Source organism: Rana temporaria, chromosome 6 (assembly GCF_905171775.1).
Source record: "Rana temporaria chromosome 6, aRanTem1.1, whole genome shotgun sequence".
Classification (NCBI taxonomy): Eukaryota; Metazoa; Chordata; class Amphibia; order Anura; family Ranidae; genus Rana; species Rana temporaria.
In genome coordinates this window covers 11,170,691-11,192,964 of record NC_053494.1, presented here as the reverse complement: position 1 = coordinate 11,192,964, position 22,274 = coordinate 11,170,691, and the positions used below count along the sequence as shown (strand labels likewise).

The following is a 22,274-nucleotide window of genomic DNA, read 5'->3' as shown; positions in this document are numbered from 1 at the left end:
TTTTTGAACTTAAACGTGACTTACGTCCATCCCTATTCACGGACGACTTACGCAAAAAAAAAATTCAAATTTCGACGCGGGAACGACGGCCATACTTTAACATGGCAAGTCTATCTATACGCCGCAAAATAGCAGCTTTAACTATACGCCGGAAAAAGCCGACTAAAGACGACGTAAGAGAATGCGACGGCCGCGCGTACGTTCGTGGATCGTCGGAAAAAGCTCATTTGCATACTCGACGCGGAAAACTACGCAAACTCCACCCAGCGGGCGCCAAAGTATTGCACCTACGATCCGAAGGCGTACGAAGCCGTACGCCTGTCGGATCGAACCCAGAAGTGGTTTGAGGATTCAAACTAAAGATACGACGCGGGTAATTTGAAAGTACGCCGGCGTATCAGTAGATACGCCGGCGTACTCGCTATGTGGATCTGGCCCACTTTATTTAGTGCGTCAAAATGCAAAGGGGACCCTAACTATAAAGATGAGAAAATAAGAAAATAAAGAAGGGATCTGTTAGAAAATTATATATTTTTTTTTTTCTTTGAAATCAGCAAGTATCTTTTTAAATGCTAAAAAGTAACGAACCCTCTTCATGAATAACGCACTCGTCATCCAACTCCGACAGCCCTTGGCTGGTGGTGGGTTCCCGGCCCCCCTCCTGTCTCTCTATCTCCGTCCCTGATTTCTGCATTTCCTGACAACTGGACAAACTCAGACCCCTTGGCAGCCATAAAGGGTCCTTAATAAAGTTTAATTCAGTCCTAATGTGTGAAGGGACCTCCCCCCTTCAAGCATTCCCTCTCACCTAGCAGGAGGGTCCCACATCAAAAGGTGTAGGCTGGGCCTTCAAGGATCAGTCAATGTGTTGTCCTCACACCAGTTGGGAAAGGATCTTAGTTGGCACCTCTCTGGTCTTACAGGGAACCCTGGAAGGTCTCATGTTCTGATATCTGGTCTCTGAAGACCATGTACCACTCCGATTTATTCCAGCAATACGGACCGACGTATGCCGTTAGACCCACGCACTCCCTGCCGCCCACCTACTCCGCCACCAGCGCCCATCATGATGCCTACAGGTACCCAGGTAAGAGACCATGTTAGGGACTATTTAGACGTTGGGCTCTCGCTTCTGGTTTTGGTTCTTGGGGGTGAGGTCTCCAACGCCGTCCTCGCCGTTCAGAAGGACGTATTACTGGCCTTATGAGGACGACCAGTCCCTGGGAAACGCCTTTTTAAAAATGTTGACCGGTCTCGTTATTCTGGCCATATGTTGAATGATTTCGTTTGGTCATTCTTACCAGTTTTGAACACAACGGTGACAATTTAGGACCAATCAAAGTGGATTGTTTAAGAGCGGCTCGTGGTTTACATGTGGTGTTAAAGATTGTACAACCATACAGGTTATGGTGAGAAGGGACTAAAGCAGGGCGGTCTCATACTGGGGGCCCTCCAGCTGTTGTGAAACTACAAGTCCCATCATACCTCTGCCTGTAGGAGTCATGCTTGTAAGGCCTCGTACACGCGACCGAACATGTCCGTGGAAACTGGTCCGCGGACCAGTTTCCGCGGACATGTTCGGTCGTGTGTAGGGCCGACCGGACAATTTTCCAGCCAAGCGGACAGGTTTCCAGCGGACAAAAGTTTCTTAGCATGCTAAGAAACTTGTCCACTGGAAGCCTGTCCGTCGGACATGTCCGACGGTCAGTACGACTCATCGGACATGTCCGCTGGCCCGAGAACCCGCGCATGGCGTCGAAGTGATTCGACGCATGCGTGGAAGCATTGAACTTCCAGGTTTGCGGACGTGGCGGCGTCAACGTCACCGCGCTGTCTGTCGGCGGGGATTTTGGTTTGATGGTGTGTACAACCATCAGACCAAAATCTCCGAGCGGACATGTCCGATGAAAACGGTCCGCGGACTGTTTTCATCAGACAGGTTCGCTCGTCTGTACAAGGTCTAACTGTCAGCCTTGCAATGCCTCATGGGACTTGTAGTTTCGCAAAAGCTGGAGCTTGAGACCCCTGGACTAATGGAATCCAAAAGCCCTCCAACCGAATCAGTGCGTAGTACTGTGTTAATGATGGAACTGGACAAGCTTGGCCATATGTATTACCGATTCTGTACACTCTTCTTTAGATTTACCAAAATTGTGCAAAACTAGAGCCCACCCAAACAATCCAATGTGTACCCATTCCAGAAGTCTCTTGTAGCTGGTGCTAGATCCAGGGCTGTCTTAATGAGAGGGCACATGGGGGGGCCCCTGCCCTTTCCCCAAAGCGAAAATGGGGCAGCCCAGGCTGCCCCTCTACATCCCAGATGTCCCCCCAGCACTCTGACCCCTCTTCACCCTAGATATCCCCTACCTCCTACCTACTTGATGTCTGTTTACCTGCACTGTCTCCATTGTAGGGGCCCCAGAGCATTGCTTTGTCCAGGGGCCCATGATGCTATTAAGACGGCCCTGGCTAGATCTACAGAAGATTGTACATACAATCAGATTGTGATGGTAAGATCTACAATGCAGGACTGATATAGTTGGCCATACACCAGGAGAATTACCTTTCAATTTTGGAACATTTGTTTGATTTTTTTTAATAGTTAATGAGGTCTAATGATGGTGATCGTTTTCAAATGTAGTGACCAGAAAATTTGAGTAGGGTGGAAAATTTCTAAATTTGTTTGGGAAATTATTTTCATTCCAAAATCGAAAAAATATAAAACTGAACTAAACTTTGAAATATCTTTGAATGAAGTTCAAGTCTCTGTTGGCATTATCGTTTGTACTGTTGGGTTTTTTTTTTGTTTGAAAATCTATATGAATAATTGACTTGGGTATAGGTTGAACTGTCTGAGATTGGTATTGGTTGTCTCTCATTCTATGGGCATTTATCCTTATTGGCTGTTGTAGCATTATATCCGATTGCTGTGGGTTAGGACTCTCCTACCACGGTCCCTGTTGATGTATTATGGATATCCAACGTTTATATTACCCTCTTCTATAGGTGGAAAAGTTATACTTTGCTATTGTTTTATTCTTTCTCTTTCTCTTCTTCTACCTTTTGATGCCTAAATTAGGACTATAGGCAAAAAGTTTTTATTTATTTTATTTTGGATAACGTAAGAGCCGGTTCACACTGGGGCGACTCGTCAGGCGGCTCAGCCGCCTGACGTGTCGCGTCCCATTCAATGCTATGGAACCGTTCTAATAGGAGCGACGCAAGTCGCTCCGACTTAGAAAAAGGTTCCTGCACGACTTCGGGGGCAGCTCGGGGCGACCTGCATTGACTTCTATACAGAAGTTGTTTTGCTGGTCGCCTCTGAAGTCGTCCTCAGAACGACTTGCAGAGTCGCCCCCGAAGTTGTGCCGCGGGAGTGCGAACCAGCTCCAAGGGAGAGCTATTATTATTATACACGATTTATATAGCGCCAACAGTTTACGCAGCGCTTTACAATGTATAGGGGGGACAACACAATTACAGTATAGTTATACAGTAGAGTTATAACCTCTGTCAGATTTTTTTTCCACCATCTGTGTCCCATTGTGGAGATTTCCCTTCACTTCCTGCCCCACAGACAAACAGGAAGGAACAGCAGGATGGTGGGAACCCCTCATAATGGGTACAGCTGGTGTACAGACCTGGGATCTCAGAGAAGGGATGGTGGGAATCCTCGTTATGGACACAGCAGTTGTACAGACCTGGGAACTCAGCACAGGAATGGTGGACACCCCTCATAATGGGCAGAGCAGGTGTACAGACCCGGGATCTCATAGAAGGGATAGTGGGAACCCCTCATAATGGGTACAGCTGGTGTACAGACCTAGAACCTCAGCACAGGGATGGTGGGAATCCTCATTATGGACACAGCAGTTGTACAGACCTGGGAACTCAGCACAGGAATGGTGGACACCCCTCATAATGGACACAGCAGGTGCGCAGAACTGGGAACTCAGATAAGGGATGATGTAAACCCCTCATAATGGACACAGCAGGTGTAGAGGTCCAGGAACTCAGCACAGGGATGGTGGGAACCCCTCATAATGGATACAGCAGGTGTAGAGGCCCGGGCACTCAGCACAGAGGTTCAATTCATAGAGCTCAAAATCTGAAAAATGGAGCAAAAAAAAAAAAAAATGTTGTTGTGCCCACATACAGATAATTAGATGTAAGTAATTACTGATGAGGTTTAGATTATGTAGACAAGGGGAAATTACGACACGCTTCAAATATCGGCAAAACGTTGGCCACTTTTTGTCTATTGACAAAACTGACGACAAGATCTTGCATTCCATAGGGAGAGGATCCTACGAAGAGTGGTATTTTATTTTAACTTTAAATTCTTATTTTTCTTATTATTCTTATTAACTTAACTTAACTTAATTAACTTTAAATTCTTATTTTTCTTAATATTCTTATTTTTCTGTGTGGATCAGACAGACCTCGTATTCTGCTGAATGTTTTTCAAGAATTCTGTTTTATTTGAGAAGTTCTTTTGTACAACTAGAGAGTTTAGCAAGGTCATTAGATGCAGTTGTGGAGATGATGAATTTCTTCTAGGGAGATTCTTAACGAGGTTCTGGTTGTTTACGCTCTATTTTTCCTGTTTGGATCGGATAGACTTCATGTTCTGCTGAAGTTCTTCTGTACAACCAGAAAAGTCTAGCAAGGTCATGGGATTCAGTTGTGTGGTTCCAGTGTGCTTATGTCTTGTGGGAGGCGTTGGGTTCTGGAACATTTTAAAAGCTGTGGAGATTATGGAAGGCTTCTAGGGAGATAATGATAACTGAACTCAAGTTCTGGTGACTTTCTGTAGACCCCTAATATCCTATGAAGATGGATATTTTTTGTTTAGGTTCTTATTCTTCTGTATGGATCCAATAGACCTCATGTTCTGCTGTAGGATTTTCAAGAATTCAGCTTTATTGGTGAAGTTCTTTTGTACAACTGGGGAATCTATCAAAAGCTATAGGATGGAGATGTGTGGTTCTGGTGTGCTTATGGGTTTTGGGAGGAGTTAGGCTATATTACAGAAGGTTCTGACGCATTTTAAAAGGTTTTGGAGACTATTAAAGGCTTCTCGGGAGATTACTATAAATGAATGAGGTTCTGGTGGCTTTCTGTAGACCTCTGAGATCCTATGAAGATGGATATTTTATGTTTACGTTCTTATTCTCCTGTATGGATCCAATAGACCTCATGTTCTGCTGAAGGTTTCTTAAGAATTCAGTTTTATTTGTGAAGTTCTATTGTACAACCAGAAAGTCTATCAAGGTCATTGGATGCAGTTGTGTGGTTCTGGTGTGCTTATGGGCCTTGGAAGGAGTCAGGCTATTCTGCAGAAGGTTCTGGAGAATATTAGAGGTTGCGGAGACTATAAAAGGCTTCTAGGGAGATTCTGATACATGAATGAGGTTCTGGTGGCTTTCTGTAGACCCCTGAGATCCTATGAAGAGGGATATTTTATGTTTAGGTTCTTATTCTCCTGTATGGATCCAATAGACCTCATGTTCTGCTGAAGGATTCCCAAGAATTCAGTTTTATTTGTGAAGTTCTTTTGTACAACTGGAGAATCTTTCAAGGCCATAGGATGAAGATGTGTGGTTCTGGTGTGCTTATGGGTTTTGGGAGGAGTTGGGTTATATTGCAGCTGGTTCTGGAGCATTTTAGAAATTGTGGAGGCTATAAAAAGGCTTCTAGGGAGATTACTATAAATGCATGAGGTTCTGTTGGCTTTCTGTAGACTCATGAGCTCCTATGAAGAAGGATATTTTATGTTTAGGTTCTTATTTTCCTGTATGGATCCAATAGACCTCATGTTCTGCTGTAGGTTTCTTAAGAATTCTGTTTTATTTGTGAAGTTCTATTGTACAACCAGAAAGTCTATCAAGGTCATTGGATGCAGTTGTGTGGTTCTGGTGTGCTTATGGGCCTTGGAAGGAGTTGGGCTATTCTTTAGAAGGTTCTGGAGCATATTAGAGATCGTGGAGACTATAAAAGGCTTCTAGGGAGATTCTGATACATGAATGAGGTTCTGGTGGCTTTCTGTAGACCACGCCCTTGAATATTAGAGGGATTATAGAGATTTTATGAAGAGCTTTTATGTTTAGGTTCTTATTATGCTGTTTGGATTATATACACCTTATGATCTGCAGAAGGTTTCGCAAGGATTCCGTTTTATTTCTGAAGTTCTATTGTACAATCAGAGAGTCTATCAAGGTTGTGGATGGTTCTGGAGCATTTTAGAGGCTGTGGAGACTATAAAAGGCTTCTAGGGAAATTACTATAAATGAATGAGGTTCTGTTCGCTTTCTGTAGACTTCTAAAATCTTATGAAGATGGATATTTTATGTTTAGGTTCTTATTTTCCTGTATGGATCCAATAGACCTCATGTTCTGCTGTAGGTTTCTCAAGAATTGAATGAGGTTCTGTTTGCTTTCTGTAGACCCCTAAAATCCTATGAAGATTGATATTTTATGGGATGCAGTTATTTGGTTCTGGTGTGCATATGGGTTTTGGGGGGAGTTGGGCCATATTGCACATGATTCTTCTGGAGCATTTTAGAGGTTTTTGGAGACTATAGAAAGTTTCTAGGGATATTACTATAAATTAATGAGGTTCTGGTGGCTTTTTGTAGACCCCTGTGAAGAGGGATAATTCATGTTTAGGTTCTTATTCTCCTGTTTAGATCACATAGACCTCATGTTCCGCTGAAGGTTTCTCAAGAATTCAGTCTTATTTCTAGTTTTAGTTGTTTTAGTTCTATTGTACAACAAGAGTCTATCAAGGTCAGGGGATACAGTTGCATGGTTCTGGTGTACGTATAGGTTTTGGGAGGAGTAGGCCTGAACTGCAGAAGGTTCTGGTGTACTATAGGTTTTGGGAAGAGTAGGCCTGTACAGCAGAAGGTTCTGGTGTACTTATAATTTTTGGGAGGAGTAGGCCTGTACCTCAGAAGGTTCTGGTGTACGTATAGGTTTTGGGAGGAGTATGCCTGTACCTCAGAAGGTTCTGGTGTACTTATAGGTTTTGGGAGGAGTATGCCTGTACCTCAGAAGGTTCTGGTGTATGTATAGGTTTTGGGAGGAGTAGGCCTGTACCTCAGAAGGTTCTGGTGTACTTATAATTTTTGGGAGGAGTAGGCCTGTACCTCAGAAGGTTCTGGTGTACATATAGGTTTTGGGAGGAGTAGGCCTGTACCTCAGAAGGTTCTGGTGCATTTTAGAGGTTGTGGGGACTATAGAAGGCTTCTAGGGAGATTCTAATAAATGATGAATAAGGTTTTGGTGGCTTTCTGTAGACCTCTGAAATCCTATCTACGTCCTTGAATATTAGTGAAGTTCTATTGACGATCGTCTTATGGTTCTCTTTTGAGGTTCTCATATATTTGTTGAGGTTCTTTTATATTTAGGATGTTGTGTGTATCTGGTCTGTGTTAAATTTATTAGGGAACAGGAGGGAATCCACCCATCTCGTTAACATAGCTCCTCGGCAGGGTTCCAATTAGCAGGACATGAGGGCTATTTAGCACCTAGCTGTCAAACAGAGCAGCTTGTGACTGACTTGAGGCTTGTGAGAAGAACTGGACTTTGCCGGATGAAACACTGGCCAACCCTTTTATCATAACTTATGATAAGGACAATGGGAACATTTCATAATAACTTTGGATAAAGCTAGCCTTAATGTTTTTGTATGCCTATGGAAAATGTCCAGTGTCTATTCCTTCCTTCCGGAATTGATTAAAAACCAGAGGCGAAATCTGTGGAGCAAAAATGGCTCCTAAAGACGCCAACATGGGTTCATCTTTCAGTTTGTTACTCTCTTTGTTATTTTGTACAGCACCATGGTAGATGATGGTACAGTCTAAAATATTATTGGCACATGCCCAGTGCTAGGAGTAGGATATGTAGCCCTGAAAGGTTTTAGCATAACAAAATAGGGGGGGGGGGGGGGGTAAAAATTGCTAGGAGTGGTGGATTGAGGGGGATTTGGGGGGTTTGTGCTAAAAGGGGGGATATGGTGAAAGGGGAGGAGAATTGTGCTAGGAGGGGAATTTTTTGTTAGGGGGGATTTGTGCTAGAAGGGAACATTTAGGGGGTGGATTTGTGCTAGGAGAGGGGAATTTGGAGTGGGGGGGGGGGGGGGAGTTCTCAGAAAGGAGATTTGAGGGGTAGAGGATTTGTGCTAGGAGGGGGTGACCTTTTTTGGGGAGGGACATTTGTGTTCAGGGATTTGGGGGATGGGGACAAAGATTTATGCTGGGAAGTGGGAAGGGGGATTATAGCAGGGGGGGCAGATTTGTACTCGGGGGGTTTAAGCTTAGGGTGTAAGCATGCAAATTAGTGCTTCGTTTTTTTTGGGGGGGGGGTTTGCTGACACATAATGCTCATACATCTTGAGAAAGAGGGGGGATTGTGAATGTTCGCCCTGGGCTCTAGATTACCTTGTCCCCAGAATGCTGAGAAATTAAACGTGCCTTTCTTTTTTTGCAGAATTTGAGGTCCCCGCTAGCCAGAGGTATGACGGCCTATTCTCAACGCTGGACCCTTCCCAGAGGATTCTGGGAGCCGCCCCGCTCACGCCTCTCTCATTGCCCCCTGGACCTGCCATGGGGTTTGGGCAGCCGCAGCCCCCATGTGATGCACCTCGTCTGCCTGGAAACGTCAAGATGATACTGGAGAACAGAGAGCTCTGGAAACAATTCCACGCCATTGGAACGGAAATGATTATCACGAAATCTGGCAGGTGAGATAAATTTGGGGGAGGAGAATCAATATTTTTGGGCCTGTTTTGCACAATTGAATACAAAAGTCCTACCCTGCAAGAGCTGCATACCTCTAATGGTTTCCAGGACCTCCAATCATAGGCGTGCGCACAGGGTGTGCCGAGTGTGTCTGGGCACACCCTAATCACCCCATGCAGTGCTGATTCCCCCTGCTTCCTGGCGCCCCCTGTCTCCTCCCTGCAGTATTGCCAGCTTCCCTTCTATCCTGTCCCGCAAGCTGCTGCGGGGGATGTTTCAGGATGGAGAGCGGGGGAAGGGGCTGGTAAATATTTACCCCTTCCTTTTCTGGATGAAAACAGTGAGGGATCTGTACTGATTGCTCCTGTGTTGATTCTTAACTGAAGCATAGTAAACTATGTTTGTTTGTGAGACATCAGAGGTCTGTTTAGACCAGGGGTGCCCAACCAGTGGCCCGGGGAGCTCTCTGATGTGGCTCGCAACCTCCTACTCTAGAATGGAATAGAATAGAATATTGTTATTAAAGGTAAGTTTATTACTAAAATCACAGTGTATATATGGGGGCATATACTGGGCTGCTTTCAACTGATTCGCAGGTGTAGAGTAGTGCACCTGTGGGTTACCTGCACTGAGCCATAGACTTCTATTGGCTGCGAGTTTGGTGTGCATTCTGAAAGTGAACCACACCTACAGGATATAACAGAAGTCTATGGCAAAGTGCAGCTAAACTGCAGCAAAATCACAGTGGTAAATAACAGTGCATCAGTGTGAACGCAGCCTTAGACCCATTTCACACGCTTAGTCTGACCCAATTTGACCCTTCATTCACCTCTAAGGAGAGGCAGATGTAAATGGACACTATAGAGTGGGCTGCCATCCACCCGCTCTGTTTATTGTGGCCCGCGACCGGTTACCAAGCCGCTTAAGTAGCCCCCGCTCTACAAAAGGTTGGGCACCCCTGGTTTAGACCCTTGATATTTCACCAAACTCCCCTAAAGGGGCTCCTTAAAAAAAAAATACATAAAAAAGAATACAAAAATAAAATTGTAAAAAATAAAATAAAGAAAATTGTAAAAAAAAAAAATACATAAATAATATTGTAAAAAATAATAAAATAAAAAAACTTCTGACACCATCCACTGCCCTACTGGCACCAATTTCTGCTCCATTAACACCTTCCACTGCTCTGCTGAAATACACGCATGTGCTTTTGTGCTCTGGGGTGCACACCCTAATGCAATAGGCTGCGCACACCAATGCCTCCAATAATGATAATTGTGAATATCAAATCACTTCTACCTCCTGTTATTCACAGTGTAAGACCCCTTTCACACTGGGTCGTTTTGCAGGCGCTTTTGCGCTAAAAATAGCACCTGCAAACCGACCAGAGGGCTTTCACACTGGAGCGGAGCGCTAGCAGGACGGTAAAAAAAAGCCCTGCTAGCCGCATCTGACCGCTGCTTTAGGGGACACCCTGTGTACTCACACAAAGTCCTCACTCTTCCAGATTGAATGACAATGGATGTCATTCAACTGAAAAGACTGAGGACATCTTGTGGCAGAGAAGAGGTACGTCAGGAGACAGCTTTTTTTTCTTTTTTTACTTCTGATGGGGGCTATTTTCTTTTTAAAATAATATGGGTTTAATCCATATTTCAATTGTATACATTTACAAACTTTTCTTGAAAGACCTTTCATCCCTTTGATAAATGTAGTTGCCAATTTTTAAACTCTCCAATGTCCTTTTTATAGTAACCCAAAACAGAGATGTGATTTATACCAGGGTTATAACATATTAGGTTAAGTGAAGGTGGGAAATCTTTTAAAATGTTTCCCCTTCATCCTTCTCTCTCTTGCAGACGGATGTTCCCTCAGTGTAAGGTCACCATCAGTGGTCTGGAGCCAGATGGTAAGTATGTCCTTCTGGCCGACATCGTCCCAGTGGACAACAGTCGCTACAAATGGCAGGAAGACCACTGGGAGCCCAGCGGACGGGCGGAACCGCGGCTGCCGGAACGAGTGTACATCCACCCGGATTCGCCGGCCCCGGGGTCACACTGGATGAAGCAGCCAATCTCCTTCCACAAGATCAAACTCACCAACAACACCCTGGACCAGATGGGACATGTAAGGCACGCATTGGGAGTGCGCCAGCACTGAGGGTGGTTTGGAGGGATGTAGGTAAAATTGTATATGAAGGAAACGACTCGGAAGCTCTTGAATAAAAGTCCTTTATTGGTCACATGGGTTTAGGCTATACACTGATGCGTTTCGGCGAATGAACATTGCAAATATTTTTCCACCTGTATGGGTTACCCACTAAAGATCTACAAAATGTTTTGGCTCTAGTTACACTATAAACATATAAGAAATTCCTCAGCATGGATTGGGTATAAAGTACGGTGATATTCGTAAGTTGAAAGCATTGGCCCGGATTCAGAGAGCAATTGCGCCTGCGTAACCATAGTTACGCAGCGCAATTGCTTACTTGCGCCGGCGTAACGAATGCTCCTGATTCAGGAACCTCGTTACGCCGACTGCAGCCTAAGATATGCGTGGCATAAGGCTCTTATGCCCCGCAGATCTTAGGCTGCATTCTTGCGATGGCCGCTAGGGGGCGTTCCCGTTGTGCTCAGCGTATAGTATGCAAATTGCATACTAACGCCGATTCACAACGTTACGCGAGCCCTGCGTACGCAGTTTACGTCGTTTGCGTACGGCGGTTTTCGCGTAAGGCTGCCCCTGCTATTAGCAGGGGCAGCCAATGTTACGTATACCCGTCGTTCGTTAAACTTTACGTAGTTTGCGTAAGTGAATCGTGAATGGCGCTGGACGCCATTCACGTTCACTTTGAAGCAAATGACGTCCTTGCGACGTCATTTGCCGCAATGCACGTCGGGAAAGTTTCCCGACGGAGCATGCGCTCTACGATCGGCGCGGGAACGCGCCTAATTTAAATGATTCCCGCCCCCTACGGGATCATTTAAATTGCGCGCGCTTACGCCGGGCATTTTGCCCACGCAATTTACGGAGCTACTGCTCCGTGAATCGCGGGTAGCGCAGAAAATTTGCGGGGGCGCAGGGCAAAAACGTTGCCCTGCGCCTCCGTAAAAACTGCGCAAAGGTACCTGAATCTACCCCATTGTACACATATAGCTAGATTCAGAAAGCTTTACGCCGGCGTATCAGCCGACGTAACTCTGAATCGACGCCGTCCTAAATTTAAGCGTATTTTGGAAACCAGATACGCTTAAATTAGACTAAGATACGAGCGGCGTAAGTCTCCTACGCCGTCGTATCTTAAGGTGCAATATTTACGCTGGCCGCTAGGTGGCGCTTCCGTTGAGTTCGGCGTAGACAATGCAAATGCCTAGATACGCCGATTCAGAAACGTACGTGCGCCCGGCGCATTTTTTTTACGTCGTTTACGTGCGGCTTTTTCCGGCGTAAAGTTAGTCGAACAAATAGCTGGCCTAGTCAATGTTAAGTATGGCCGTCGTTCCCGCGTCGAAATTTGAAATTTTTACGCCGTTTGCGGAATGGGGCTGGACGTAATTTACGTTCACGTCGAAACCAATACGTCCTTGCGGCGTACTTTGGAGCAATGCACACTGGGATATGTACACGGACGGCGCATGCGCCGTTCGTAAAAAACGTCAATCACGTCGGGTCACCACCCATTTACATAAAACACGCCCCCCTCATCCTCATTTGATATAGGCGCGCTTACGCCGGCCCCATTTACGCTACGCCGCCGTAACTTAGGAGGCAAGTGCTTTGTGAATACAGCACTTGCCTCTCTGACTTACGGCGGCGTAGCGTAAATACGATACGCTACGCTGCCGTAAAAAAGCGCCGATCTACGTGAATCCAGCCCTAAACATATAAGAACTTCCTCAGCATGGATTGGGTATAAAGTAGGGTGATATTCGTAAGTTGAAAGCATTGTACACATTGATTTTTGTGACTTTGTCGCTCCTCCAGATCATCCTGCACTCCATGCACCGCTACCAGCCCCGGTTCCATATCGTCCGCGCTCAGGATGTCTACAGCCGCCGATGGGGAGGGTGTTCATCTTTCACCTTCCCAGAGACCCTCTTCCTGACCGTCACCGCCTACCAGAATGAAAAGGTGAGAACAAGGGTGGCGTGAAGGGGTGAGCACCCCTAAAACTCATATTTCAGTTTTGGAGAGCTTATAGCAAACAGATCACTAGCAGAGCATTGTAGTTTCTGCATTAAGTGTAACAACTGACTCCTGTGCCTGCTCTGAAGAAGGGGGTTTGACTTGAGGGGGTCAGACTGTGGCCGGTGCAAGTAGAAAATGGCTTGGCGTCAATGGGAGTAAACGATGCCCCATTATTGGCATTAGTGGGAAAAATAATGCCCCGTTGTGGGTGTCAGTGGGAGGAATAGTGCCCCGTTGTTTGTATCAGGGGAAGGAATAGTGAGCCATCATTGGTGTCAGTGGAAGGAATAGTGCCTCATCATTGGTGTCAGTGGAAGGAATAGTGTCCCATCATTGGTGTCAGTGGGGGGAATAGTGTCCCATTGTTGGTATTAGGGGAAGGAATAGTGCCCTATCATTTGTGTCAGAGGGAAAAATAATGTTCCATCATTGGTGTCAGTGGGAGGAATAGTGCCCCATCATTGGTGTCGGTGGAAAGAACAGTGCCCCATCATTGTTGTTAGTGGAATGAATATTGAACCATCATTGGTATAAGTGGGAGGAACAGTACCCCATCATTGGTGTCAGTGGGAGGAATAGTGCTCCATCATTGGTGTCAGTGGAAGTAATAGTGCCCCATCCTTGGTGTCAGTGGAAGGAATATTTCTCCATCCTTGGTGTCAGTGGAAGGAATAGTGTCCCATCATTGGTGTCAGTGGGAGGAATATTGTCCCATCATTGGTGTCAGTGGGAGGAATAGTGCCCCATCATTGGTGTCAGTGGGAGGAATAGTGCCCCATCATTGGTGTCAGTGGGAGGAATATTTCTCCATCCTTGGTGTTAGTAGAAGTAATAGTGCCCCATCCTTGATGTCAGTGGAAGGAATATTGAACCATCATTGGTGTCAGTGGGAGGAATAGTGTCCCATCATTGATGTCAGTGGGAGGAATAGTGTCCCATCATTGGTGTCAGTGGGAGGAATAGTGACCCATCATTGATGTCAGTGGAAGGAATAGTGTCCCATCATTGATGTCAGTGGGAGGAATAGTGTCCCATCATTGATGTCAGTGGGAGGAATAGTGTCCCATCATTGATGTCAGTGGGAGGAATAGTGTCCCATCATTGGTGTCAGTGGGAGGAATAGTGTCCCATCATTGGTGTCAGTGGAAGGAATAGTGACCCATCCTTGGTGTCAGTGGAAGGAATATTTCCCCATCCTTGGTGTCAGTGGAAGTAATAGTGCCCCATCCTTGATGTCAGTGGGAGGAATAGTGTCCCATCATTGGTGTCAGTGGGAGGAATATTGAACCATCATTGGTATCTGTGGGAGGAATAGTGCCCCATCATTGGTATCAGTGAGAGGAATAGTGTCCCATCATTGATGTCAGTGGGAGGAATAGTGCCCCATCATTGGTATCAGTGGGAGGAATAGTGTCCCATCATTGGTGTCAGTGGGAGGAATAGTGTCCCATCATTGGTGTCAGTGGGAGGAATAGTGTCCCATCATTGGTGTCAGTGGGAGGAATAGTGTCCCATCATTGGTGTCAGTGGGAGGAATAGTGTCCCATCATTGATGTCAGTGGAAGGAATATTTCCCCATCATTGATGTCAGTGGGAGGAATAGTGCCCCATCATTGATGTCAGTGCCCCAATGCCCAAATAAAAGCAAGCAAAGGGCCCCAGTTTGGAGACCGCTGGTCTGCACTCATCCTGTGTCCCCATCAGACTTCCCCACATTTCTTGCCCAGGTAATGCATATCAGATAAAATAGGAAGTGATATGAAAAATCGTCCACAGGAAGGAAACCAGACTTTACAGCCAGACAGAGAAATGTCCTCAATAGGGACAGAGATGATATTTCATTTCCAACAGGAGTGTTAACTCCTCCTTCCTTTATTTAAAACTGAAGATAACGTTTTTGTTGGTGTCGGGCTTTAGTCCCACTGTGAAAAGGTAGATGGGGTTATCTCAGATGGGTCGCAGTAGAGCTGATAGGACTCGATGGCAAGTTAGCACTCTAGATGTTGGGATTGGTGAAAAGGAGGGGGGTGGGAACCTCCTCTGGGTCATCCAGTGGACACCTTCTTTTTCGGGGACATTCTATCAGCAAATTTTAAAACCAATTTTCAACTTTCTTGCTTGCAGATCACACAGCTGAAAATCCAGACCAACCCCTTTGCAAAAGGGTTTCGGGAAGAGGGACTGAAGAATAAGAGGTAGGGGGGGGGGGCGCAGTACACCTCAAGTTTCTCAGGCACCCGATGCCAAAGGGTACTATTCCAAGTACAGGAGAACTCTAGGCAAACACCGAGCTCCGTAGTGTAAAAACATATTTAAGAACTATTTAAAGGGGTTGTAAAAATACAATTTTATTTCCCCTAAACAGCTTCCTTTCCCTTAGTGCCGTCCTCCTTCACTTACCTCATCCTTCCATTTTGCTTTTAAATGTCCTTATTTCTTCTGAGAAATCCTCACTTCCTGTTCTTCTGTCTGTAACTCCACACAGTAATGCGAGGCTTTCTCCCTGGTGTGGAGTGTCGTGCTCGCCCCCTCCCTTGGACTACAGGGGAGTCAGGACGCCCACTAACACACAGCTCTTTTCTCTATCTGCAACGTAGAGAGCGTCCTGACTCTCCTGTAGTCCAAGGGAGGGGGCGAGCACGACACACCAGGGAGAAAGCCTCGCATTACTGTGTGGAGTAACAGACAGAAGAACAGGAAGTGAGGATTTCTCAGAAGAAATAAGGACATTTAAAAGCAAAATGGAAGGATGAGGTAAGTGAAGGAGGACTGCGCTAAGGTAAAGGAAGATATTTAGGAAAAAAATAAATTGTACCTTTACAACCCCTTTAACCTTCGGAGGGCAACATGCATGCTTTTGTGCTTCACCCTACCCTTCTGTGTTGTGTGGTTGGGAAGGTTCAGCATGCCAGTGCAATCTAAACACGAATGGAAGATTTTCCGGTGGAGCTGTTTTGGATGTTTTAACCCAAATGTAGAAGAGATTATCCATTATTTTATTTTTTTTACTGCAAATTGATACAAAAGTAATAAAACGTAATGTTCCATTACAGAGATCGCTCCAACAGAGCCAAGAGGAAACCGGCGAACACAGAACAAGAGCAGGAGTCCTTCCAGCCAGGTAGGCATTTCATATATTGCACTGCATTCCCAGGTATGGATGTGGAAAGGGACTGATAAATAGCCCAAAAAAAAAAATGTTCTCAGTTTAGGCCGATACGTATTCTTCAACATATTTTTGGTAAAATAAAAAATAAAAAATCGCAATAAGCGTCTGGTTTGCGCAAAAGTTATAGTGCCTACAAAATAGGGGACAGAATTATTATTATTTTTTTCTTACTAGTAATGGCGGCGATCTGCGATTTTTATTGGGACTGCGACATTATGGCGGACACATCGGACACTTTTGACACATTTTTGGCACCATTCACATTTATACTGCGGTGCTATAAATATGCACTAATTACTGTATAAATGTGACTGGCAGGGAAGGGGTTAACACCAGGGGGCGAGGAAGGGGTTAAATGTGTGCCCTGCATAGTGTTTCTAACTGTGGGGGAAGGGGACTGACTGGGGGAGGTGACCGATCTGTGTCCCTATGTACAAGGGACACAGCATCGGTCTCCTCTGTCCCTGACAGGACGTGGAGCTCTGTGTTTACGCACACAGATCCACGTCCTTGTCTGTGTAACCGCCGATCGCGGATGCTTGTCGGACATTGCGGCCGCCAGGCACGCGCATCGGCATCTCAGTGATCAGGTAAGTAAACAGGGGGGGCTGGGGGGCCGCTAATCCTCGGATGTTTTTTCACCTTAATGCATAGGATGCATTAAGGTGAAAAAACATGGACTTTTCCCCGCTTCAGATAACCCCCTCTGGGCACGCTCCCGAGTCCTGCATTCGGCATCTATAGCCGCTGATTGTAGGACTCGGCCCCGGGGGGGGGGGGGGGTAGGGTTGCCACATCATCCCTTTAATCCAGGACACATATTAACTACGCAGGTTCTGAGGCTGATTTAATACAGATAAAGCAGCAATTGAGTTCAATTACCACCTTAATTAGCCACAGAACCCGTATAATTAATGTGTGTCCTGGATTAAAGGGATGAGGTAGCAACCCTACGGGGGGGGCACATGAAATGGCCTGGCGGGCTGAAGTCAGAGGTTCCTAACCTTCAAGTAGATGCTGTTCTGTATTGGTCTATTTGTTTACTGACTGTATGTCCCGTCTTCTCTGTTGCTTTCTTTTCTCCAACTCTCTAGCTGAATGTAAGAGACCCCTTTACTCGGGACCCTGCGACTCCACCCTGGACATCAGTAGCGGCCTGGCTCTCCCGCTCCCCAGTCCTGACTGCTCCTTCCACCCCATCACACCCCCCAACCAAACGCCGCCCTCCGCCGAAGCCACTGAGCCCTCAACGCTGCCCATGACAGCCAATCAGGATCAAGGAGCCAGCCTGGACATGAACCCCCAAACTACAGAGACCTATCTGCCTCCAGAAAGACAGGCCTACCCAAAGATGCCATCAGCGGGAGTTGGCAACATGTACACATGGTAAGTAGTGTTTTACCTCTAAAGTAGCGAAAAAAAAGTCTATGTGTAATCTGTTGGGGTCCAGCTCTGCTCTTCTCCACTTTTCATGTAGTATGCTATGCTTCATGATGTAAGTCCCTCATAATAGTGGCAGCAGATGCACAGACCTTGAAAAGTCCACTGGAGATTACCACATTTTAAAGACATAAAAAAAACAGCTGGTTAAAATTTCGATCTTCAAGGCTTCATAGTGTAAAACCACTATGTGTCAGAAACCATGAATCAGACTGAGACAGAAGTACAGTAAAATCACACTTGTTTATTAATAATAATAATAATAATAAAAAGATAAAACAGAGTAAGCGTAGTCAAAACAAGCCAAATGTCAGAGAGCCAGAGATAAAAACGTAGTGGAACAGCAAGCAGGATCTGGAGCCAGAAGGAATGTCAGCCAAGCAAGTCTTCAACAGTGATGTTGACCAAGGCGAAGGCAGAGATCAACTGAGCTGGATGGCTTTAAGTAGGCAGGACTGACGAGCAGGATCATCGACAGGTGAGTCACTGTGGAGAGATAGGAGCTGGCAATTAGCTGACAGCTGAGAGGCCAGCTCAGAGAAGGAAGGGTTCAGCCCAGCCCTGACACTATTAGGTAGATTCAGGTACGTTGGCGTAACTTTGCGGCGGCGTAGCTTAAGGAATTTAAGCTACGCCGCCGTAAGTTAGCGAGGCAAGTACATGATTCACAATGTACTTGCCTGCTAAGTTACGTCTGCGTAGCCTAAATCGGCGGGCGTAAGGGCGCCTAATTCAAATGTGTTTGAGGGGGGCGTGTTTTATGCTAATGACGCTTGACCTCACGTTTTTTACGTTTTTACTTACTGCGCATGCGCCGGGCGCCTACATTTCCCAGTGTGCATTGCGGCTAAGTACGCCGCACGGGCCTATTGATTTTGACGTGGACGTAAACTACGTAAATCCTGATTCACGGACGACTTACGCAAACAACGTAAAAAATTCGAATTTCGACGCAGGAACGGCGGCCATACTTGACATTACTATTCCAATAGAGCCAAGCTCTAACTATACGCGGCCTATCTCTTACGTAAACGGCGTAAAAGTACTGCGTCGGCCAGGCGTACGTTCGTGAATCGGCGTATCTATCTCCTCATTTACATATTCTACGCCGACCGCAATGGAAGCGCCACCTAGCGGCCATCCAAAATATTGCAATCTAAGATAGGACGGCGCAAGCCGTCGATCTTAGATATGTTTAAGCGTATCTCTGTTTGAGCATACGCTTAAACATAAGTCAGCGTAGATTCTGAGTTAGGTCGGCTAATCTACTGATAAGTCGGCCTAACTCTTACTGAATCTACCTATATGTTCTTTATTGACATGAGCGAAAGATACTCACATTTAGAAACATATACAAAAAAAACTACAAACAAACTAGCCGCCGCTCGATCTGGAGGCGGGATGACATCAGCACAGGTTCCACTGCAGCGCGTTTTGTCATAGGAGACGTTCTCAAAGGGGCCAGTTTTACACTTTGAAGCACTTATTTCCTACCACAATCCCGATGCTTGCTGAGCGGAGGTGCTGGTTATAGCTACATTCCTATTGATCCCTGCTGGTGTGCCATGGGGTTTCTGATCTCTGTGGAGAAGTGTGGTGAAGGTCCTCAGACATCTAAAAAGTGCTATCTGACCTCTCAATTTTTAGCGTTTTTGGTAAGAGGCTCATTTTTGAAGTGGCGGTGGGAATCACAACGTGGTTGGAAGATTTCAAGTGTCACCTGATTGTATTAAATTTTTGGTGGATTTATGTACTATGATCCCCCCCCCCCCTCCCGCCACAATCTAACGCTTCTCCGGGCTCTCCCGTGCCATCGGGTGCCTGGAGAAAGAATCGTCTGGCGCCAGATGACGAGCATCGGAGGTTGTGACGTCATGCCAGGGTTCCCTGATGTAAACAAAGCCGCGATCGCGGCTGTCAGCATGAGATCAAGAATAAAAATTTACCAATCTCATGCTGACAGCCTGGAGGAGAGATGTGGGGTCAATATGTGGGGTCAATTCTAGCACTAGACCTCCTCTGTAACTCTAAACTGGTAACCTGTAAAAAAAAATAATTAAAGCATCGCCTATGGAGATTTTTAAGTACTGAAGTTTGGCGCCATTCCATGAGTGTGCGCAATTTTAAAGCGTGACATGTTAGGTATCTATTTACTCGGCGTAACATCATCTTTTACATTATATAAAAAAAATTGGGCGAACTTTACTGTTTTGTTATTTTTTAATTCATGAAACCGTTTTTTCTTTTCCAAAAAAAAGGCGTTTGAAAAATGATTGTGCAAATACCGTGCAAGATAAAAAGTTGCAATGACCGCCATTTTATTCCCTAGGGTGTCTGCTAAAAATATATATATATATATATATATATATATATATATATATATATATATATATATATATATATATATATATATATATATATATATATAATGTTTGGGGGTTCTGAGTAATTTTCGAGCAAAAGAATTATGATTTTTACATGAAGGAGAGGAGTGCCAGATTAGGACCGGTATGGAAGTGGTTAACGGTGTAGTGCCACAATTTTTCGTTATTGGATTTATTACATGCTTGTATCTAGGTGTTCTTGAGTGCTAACATATACACTAGACCCTAACTACATCATTTCTTTTCCCACCAGCCAATCGGAGCCTGCTGTCTCTCAGGGTCAAGTGGTCCCTCGTCCTCCTTCCTTGCAGAGGTTCACCGGGTCGTTTCAGGCCTCTCAGGACACCGCACCGCTCTATGATGGACAAGTCGATTTTAGGCTTTATGGGCAGGAAATGAGCTGCACAGGAAATTACGGCCCCCCAACCTGCTCTGGGACTTCTTCTGGAGCAGATGAAGAGTCTAGCAGAGGTTACTCCAAAAACTCTGATGTGCGCTTTCAACACTTCTTACCAAATTCTGGGCCCAAACCAGGACTGCAGTTCTCAGGAGCTCAGCTCCAACGCCTCTACACGGGGGGAGGCTGGATGTAAGATGCCCTTCAAGAGAGCCTGAGCCACCAGCATTGTCAGATGGACTTATAAGGCCAAAACAGGAACCCAACTACAGAAGAGACAATTTGGTGTTTAATTTGTCAGGTACAAAAAGGGTGTGAAGTCTTGAAACTCTAGGCCTGTGCCTATAGACCAGCCCTGGACATACACCATATTTCCCATGATCCTATTGTGGTCACTTGCTCCCTTTATGCCTACACTTCACTGAACGAAGCTGCTTTACCCATTATTAAGACCACCTCTTATTATTTGTCTCCATTTAAGACAGACATGAATGAATATAAGACCTCTAAGCAGGCCCGTCGCTACAGGACAGGCAAAACAAACAATTGCTTGGTGCCCCGAGCTGGCCTGGGGCCCCCAACTTCCCCTTCCCAGGCTGTAGTGTGGCCGAGCTCCTCTTCCTTCCTCCTGGAGTCCTGTCATTCCGGCCGGGTACCGTGCGTGGTACAGGAGATTCAATTTCCTGTTCCCAGCTGGACTGACAGGAAGTGCACACTGAGTGCTCACTTCCCTTCAGTCCGGGTACTATCTGATAGGGGACTGGGGACACATAATGATAGAACACCGGACTGACAGGAGGAAGAGGAGCTCGGCCACGCTACAGCGGCTGCCTACAGGGAAGAAGGGGAGGTGAGAATAGAAAAACATAGGGACTAGGGAGGGGGGGAGGCGTAAGAACATGGGTGTAAAAATTTTTTGTAGCGGGAACGTAGGCTTTGCGTGCGGGGGGGGGGTGCTTGGGGGCCCCCATTTTGCTTGGGGCCCCCAAATTCCTTCAAATGGCCATGCCTCTAAGAGAAGGTTAACTTTTTCTTATTCAAATATGAGTACCTCAAGATCTTAGAATGGCTTATTAATAAACACTAGAAGAACATGGAGCACAATTCACCGATGTGGCACTACATCCATGAGCATGTGAGAAAAGCAAAAATGAAGAAAAATGGATTTTGAAGGTGCCACTCTTGACCCCAAAGAAGTACTCAGTTAGTATAAAATGTAAATAATTGTATTTGTTGCAAAAAAATTAAAAAATACCTATATCCATAAAAACATTTTAATGCAATTACATATAATAGGTTACCTAAAACAGATACTTTTTCTACTAAGCCAGTGATGGCGAATCTTGGCACTCCAGATGTTTTGGAACTACATTTCCCATGATGCTCAACTATACTACAGAGTGCATGAGCATCATGGGAAATGTAGTTCCAAAACATCTGGGGTGCCAAGGTTCGCCATCACTGTCCTAAGCCATAGCCCATTGGTTTACAATTAGAAAGTGATATTCAATATACATTTGATATAACAACTGTTTTAAGCCAGACTGCAGAAGACAATTAGGTGCTGGTTTCTATGGGTTTTGCTGTTTATTGGCTTCCTCAGGAGACAATCAGTAGCTGATCTCTACATGTTTCACTATTTATTGGCTTCCTCGGGAGACCATACCTATAGCCAAGATCTTGTCACACCAGATGGGAAAGATGACCCAGGTCACCTCAAAACACGGAAGGGGAATGTTGCATGAGCATTACAGTAATGATGACCCCAGGTGTATGACAAGCTCTGCAGAAGGACCTTTGAGATATGTTTCCTGTTCTCTATCTCATGTGCTGTCCTGAAAGGTAACACGGTGGCAAACAGAGTCCAGGGGCGGACTGACCATTGAGGCACTCGGGCACTGCCCGAGGGCCCCATGCCACTAGGGGGCCCCATCAGGGTTGCCAGGCTCAGT

The 22,274-nt window shown here is 45.6% G+C and overlaps 1 protein-coding gene across 1 annotated transcript; it reads left to right on the top strand.

Annotated features, from left to right (window-relative positions):
• Positions 1-969: 969 nt before the first annotated feature.
• On the top strand, positions 970-20,813 carry TBX6 (T-box transcription factor 6). Its single transcript, XM_040355568.1, has 8 exons — positions 970-1,087; positions 8,494-8,746; positions 10,604-10,871; positions 12,729-12,875; positions 15,057-15,127; positions 15,986-16,053; positions 17,196-17,487; positions 20,179-20,813. Exons 1-8 carry the CDS (start codon positions 970-972, stop codon positions 20,516-20,518), a joined length of 1,557 nt encoding a protein of 518 aa, XP_040211502.1. The 3' UTR covers positions 20,519-20,813.
• Positions 20,814-22,274: the final 1,461 nt, after the last annotated feature.